Raw genomic sequence first — 5,807 nt, 5'->3', positions numbered from 1 at the left:
AAATACTCGTTTACTTCAGAGATGACTTTGTCATTTGAGTGGAATCTCTTTCCAACCAAGAATTATTTTAAATTTGGAAAAAGGTGGAAGTCACTGGGGGCCAAATCAGGTGAGTACGGTGAATGTGGAACTAATTGGAAGCTAAGTTCGTTTATTTTTTGTTCAGTGATTCTGGCATTATCGTGGTGAAACAGAACCTTCTTCTTCAAGTGTGGCCTCTTCGATTTCTTTCTTCAGTTTTTCCAAAAGTATACAGTAATAGACAGCATTGATGGTCTTTCCTCTTTCTAAGTAGTCAATAAAGATGATTCCTTTAGCATTCCCAAAAACCCGAGGCCATCACTTTCCCCGCTGATGGAACTGTTTTTGCCTTCTTTGGTGGTGGCGAACTNACATACATATGTAATTTGGACTAAATGTGGGTGATTAAGTTGCCATCTTATTTTTAATTATTAAATTTTATAGAAGACAGTTGCATAACTTTCTACTTTTAGTCCATATTATGTTTATATAAAGATTTTAAATGTTTGAAAAATGGAGATATGACTTTAGAATATTTGATTATTAATTAAAGTACACCCTGAATAAATATATATATATCATGCATAGTCAATTAGAATTTCATCTGTAACATATGATTAGTCTTACCAGTCATATAAGTCTAATATTTTATTCCAGCATGATGGAAGTATCATCATTGAATTGAAGTGAGAGATTTAATAGATTTCAAGTAGTTACAGCATATTTTGATTTAAAACTTTGTCATAATCAGCATTTATTTATTTATTTATAGACACAAAAGTCTAAAATTGCTCTAGATAATGATGTTATTTCATATTCCATGCAATAATAATGGCAATATATTTAGTTCTCTTACAGTACAGTTCTATTTTACCTTTTAAAATTTACATGAAAAGTATTATTAATAAAAAAGAAAAATTTTTCCTATTACCCAGATAAAATAATTGCTAAAGTTTGGAAGATCTACAATCATTTTTCCAGAATTATTAATTTTAGTAACATATAAGGATATTTAAGAACTAGTATAAATATTTAATAGTAATAAAAAGTACAATTTACATTGCAACATATAGTTTGTGTTAAATTCTTTATTGTCACTGGGAGATTTTCTTGTTAGGCCTACTAAGCCTGGGCCACACAAAAATGCACGTGCATCACTGTGACAGCCTGTCACGACATTGCATGTGCACCACTAGAATATGCAACATTATTCATTGACTGTTCAACAACAGTTGTTGTAACATCTTCAACAACTTGTGAAGTGAGATTTGCACCCTTGACCAGGTTGAACTTCCAGTTTCTTCAAGTTGAGTAATAATTTTTTCCATAACTTGTGGAATCAATGGCTTTTGTTGATAACTGTAAATTGCTTTTTATATATCAAATTTGGACTTTGTTATTATCAAGCAAAAATTTTTAGCCATAATGCACTGGAAGTTTTGGTACATCAAAATCATCAGTGAATAGACTGTTATAACCTGAATTATTAACTTTTACTTACCTATAAACTTATAAAAATACCATAAAAAAACTAAAATTTTCCTAACTTTACATAGCTCTCTTGGAGGGAATTTCCTTTATAATACAAAACTGTATATACTGTGTAAATACTGTTGTTTGACTTTCAGCTATACCTAAATGACTACATAAGTCCAGAGACTGCCTATACTTAATAAATAATGTCAACCTTACATTTAAAATTAATTAGATTATTACTATTTTAGAAAACCACAGGAAATGTTTCAGAAGCATGTCAGTTTAACAATGAAAGAAATTGATGAAGGTTCAGAGTGTAAAGAGTTTTGGCAAGCATTAGGAGGTTGGAATCGTCATATGTATCTCTCGTTATTGGACAGTAAGTATTTTGTTTAAAATGCATGTTGTTAATGAATATTTTGAATTAATAATAATAATAAATTGTAATGTGGAGTTTATTATAATGAAATCTGTTTTATGTTAATTATTTTATGCTGAAATTAATACACTCATGTTTCTAAAATATATGAATTCCTTGCCTAAGTGTTATCATAATATCACAACAGATATTGAAAACTAAACCTCGTTTACTGCACACTTGAAGCTGAATACGTTTCTCTCTTGGGTATTCCAAGGAGGTCTCTGATTTGAATGAAATTTGGCGAGCATGTAGTTCTTAACACAAACAACTCCATGTCCAAATAATAGGATATACTTCTCAAGCATTTCTAAAAATTGGGTCTCTGAAAATTGAGTGTTTAGTGTATAAGACTTTGGAGGTTTCAAATTTCCTAGGAGTGGCAGTACCAAGTGGACAAGATGCTAGGCAATGGAGTGACATGATGTAGGTTTGAAACTTTGCAGTTTTACATGTAACATAATTATTTTATTATTACTACTGTTATTCCTCAGGTTTAAAGCTAATAAAATAAAAGCAGATGCAAAAAGTTTAAGTTTAATTAAAAATACACATACTGTGTCACCATTGGCAAATAAGCTTTGGATGCTACTGTAAATGGACAAAAAAGACAAGTGTGTTATAAAACTTTTATATGATGACACAAAAGATTTAAATCTACAGACACATCCTTTTTGCTAAACAGGAAATGACATCACAAGTTTTTAATTGTTTATAACCCAAAATGAATATTTCAAATAAAAAAGTGGCCCTAGAATTTTCTACTCAAAATTATTCTGTTCGGTTTTTTACACACAGTTTTATTACATCTTGTTTTAGTCTTATAAACACTCAATTTTCAGAGACTTGCTGTTCAGAAACACTTGAGAAGTGGGTCCTATAATTTGGACAAGAAGTTGTTTGTGTTAAAGGCTACACGCTCATCTAGTTTTCTTTGAATCAGAGACCTAAATATCTGATCTTCTCTTTGTTAGTTTCATTCTTAGAATGAACAGCAATTTTATACTTTGAAGCATTTGTTATTATTAAGTATACAATGTCTTATTAGTGAATTATTAGATTATAATTAACTGTATGTATATATGTGTATAAATTTAATTTAATTTATTTTAGGTACACTATCTTATGACTTTTCTCCACGCTTATTCTACTTGAATAGTATCTCTGGAAATTTTGCTTATGTTGAAATAGTATGTCCTCATTATAGTAAAAAACATTCCTGTCCTTATCCTTTTCTTCAGTCAGATTTATACAAAGCACAACAACCTGGTATGATCTTTTGTTATTATTATTATTTAAAATAATGAAATATATTCTAAAGTTTATAATTTTTTGTTTTCTAGCTCTGTTTTTATTAGATAACGAGTCTGCAGTTTACTTGTGGCAAGGCTGGTTGCCAGAAGGGACAGAAGATACGGAAAACGTTTCTACTGGTTCTGCAATAGTAAGATGGAATAATGATCGTCGCTGTGCCATGGAAACCGCTTTGCATTATTGTCAAAGTATGCTCATTTATACACTAATTTAAACTTTTGTTTCATTTTATTTTGATTTAAATATCTGTTTATTAATAATTTCAGATAAATGTCATGATAATCCTCCTAAAGCATATCTGATTTCAGCTGGTCTAGAGCCTGCAGTGTTTACTAATCTCTTTCCACAGTGGCAACAAAGGGATGATGTTGCCATTTCAAATATAAAAGTATTGAAGATTTTAATACTAATTATATAATAATATGTTTTAATTATTAAAAATAAATTGTTTTTTATAAATTTAGGATGGTAAAAAACCAGGAGAAATGCTCTTTGTACAAGAAGTATTAGCACAATTAACAAGGATGCATTATCCTTTATCGGAATTACAACAGTTACCTTTACCCGAAGGTGTAAACCCATCACGATTGGAATCTTATCTTACCGATCAAGATTTTGAGGTATGTAATTTCTTTTTTCATCAAAATTCTCAAAGATTTTCCAACTAATGATTAAGAAAGATTTATAATTTATATATGTTTACTCTTACCAATTAAATGATTGATTAATATTTTGAATTTTAGGAGGTTTTTAGAGTGAGTAAAGATGAATTTTATAATCTTCCCACCTGGAAACAATGTAATATGAAGAAATCAGTAAAATTATTTTAAAGTTTGTGATTCACGTTATTTTTATCGTCGGTGTTTTGAAGAGTTATCCTCCATTTTTCATTACTTCAACAGACGAATTTGTACATAAACATCAGAAAAAAGGGTGTATTACTTAATTTGATTATTTTTAATTATAATTATTATTACTATCATCAAATTTATATAAATTTCACACTTGGCTTTTCCAGTAATATATGTGCAATATTGTTACTAATGGTAATTCCTCTGTTTTACTTAATAGTAACACGACAATCAATTTAGCATTCGGGATAATTGAAAATTTTTTTGCCAATTTTTGGGGTGATAATTAATATTTCTCAGAGCTTTTGTACATAACATAAAATAATGCAGAGTATATTTAGTATTTATTTTTCATTATGGATGTATAGTGGTTTATGGTTTATGTGATGTCTTAATACAGTTTAGAGAAACAACATATATTCCCTTATGTTTCATAAAATTTGTATGAAACCTAATGTTCCTAATTTATAACTGCAATAGTGAAATGATTGTTGTGTAAAAATCCTTGCTTTATAATTTTTTTTAGAAATATTTATGCTTACAATAGGTATTTATATAAGAATTTTTGGTTATATTTATAAATATATGCATTTTGTACTGTTTCTACAACTTGACTTATCTATATTATGCATGAAAATCCCTTCAAAATTTTTCGACGAGACGAGGACGTAGTCAAACCTATATGTTAAAGAGGATTATTTTTTGATTTTTGTGGTGCTCGAGTGCCTTACTAGAGATAATCAACAGTTTGCCTTTTTCTGTATTTCTTGTGCCTCTACCAAATGTGTATAATCAAATGCAGTGATAAATTGTGCCTTTATTAGGCAGGCAATTATTTTGCTCAGTGGGGGAGTGCATTTCCACAATTTTGTGGCTTAATTTTATTAAAACATTATTTGTATCAAATGACAATTGTAAAAGGTTATTAATATTAGTCAAAAATTTCTTTCACTTGCAATTGGAATGAAAAATTTATTGCTAAAAATTTGAAATTATAATTTTATAAAAATGATGAATATTGTATAAATTAGACTAAAATGTAGCAAAATCTTTTAAATCTTGGCATATCATGCCCAAAAGAATATATATATATGCAAATTGGTAAAAAGTTATCTTGTAATTGGGCATTAAAACATATAGATTATACTGTTTCCTATGTATATATTTCTAATTTCATACTTTCATCATCAATTCCTTTGTGTAATGTGTGTTTGGTAGATGTATATTGCTGTGTGTAGCAATCTAGTTGAAGCCAAATGTAAATACTAATAATTTTTCAATATAATAAAGAAAAGCTTTTCAGATTGGCATTTGTGTTTTATTTAAGTTAAATCATTCTAGCATGCAAAATGTTTACAAGTTGATAGTTGTTAAGATTAATTAAGCCTTATTATGATAGTTTTCTATCATAATAATGCTTGTTTGTATTGACAATTAATATATCTTAGGTTTCTTATGGTAATCTAAATAAAAAATATATAGTCTGTTTATTTATATAATTATAACTTTTTCGAAAATCAACCTTTCTGGAAAGAACAAACAAATATTTCTAATGTTAAATAAATACATAAGACACTACATATAATGTTTTAATAGTATTGCTATATTGAAAAAAATGGGAAGGTTTACAGGAAAAAGATTTATTTTGTGTAATTTATCCAAATTAAATGGTAGTGTAATAAATTTTAAAATAAAACGATTTTAAAGTACAGTATTTTTTTATATTA

At 28.1% G+C, this 5,807-nt stretch overlaps 1 protein-coding gene across 1 annotated transcript; it reads left to right on the top strand.

Moving 5' to 3' along the window:
- The first annotated feature begins 980 nt into the window (after positions 1-980).
- On the top strand, positions 981-5,420 carry LOC111634007 (supervillin-like). Its single transcript, XM_023378676.1, has 6 exons — positions 981-1,876; positions 3,029-3,184; positions 3,259-3,417; positions 3,496-3,617; positions 3,694-3,849; positions 3,973-5,420. Exons 1-6 carry the CDS (start codon positions 1,759-1,761, stop codon positions 4,057-4,059), a joined length of 798 nt encoding a protein of 265 aa, XP_023234444.1. The 5' UTR covers positions 981-1,758; the 3' UTR covers positions 4,060-5,420.
- The last annotated feature ends 387 nt before the right edge of the window (positions 5,421-5,807 follow it).

The sequence above is a fragment of the Centruroides sculpturatus genome, unplaced genomic scaffold, assembly GCF_000671375.1.
Source record: "Centruroides sculpturatus isolate CEXI.00-Female unplaced genomic scaffold, Cexi_2.0 scaffold736, whole genome shotgun sequence".
Taxonomy (NCBI): domain Eukaryota; kingdom Metazoa; phylum Arthropoda; class Arachnida; order Scorpiones; family Buthidae; genus Centruroides; species Centruroides sculpturatus.
The sequence above is the reverse complement of the archived record's forward strand: the minus strand, read 5'-3'. Positions and strand labels throughout refer to the sequence as shown.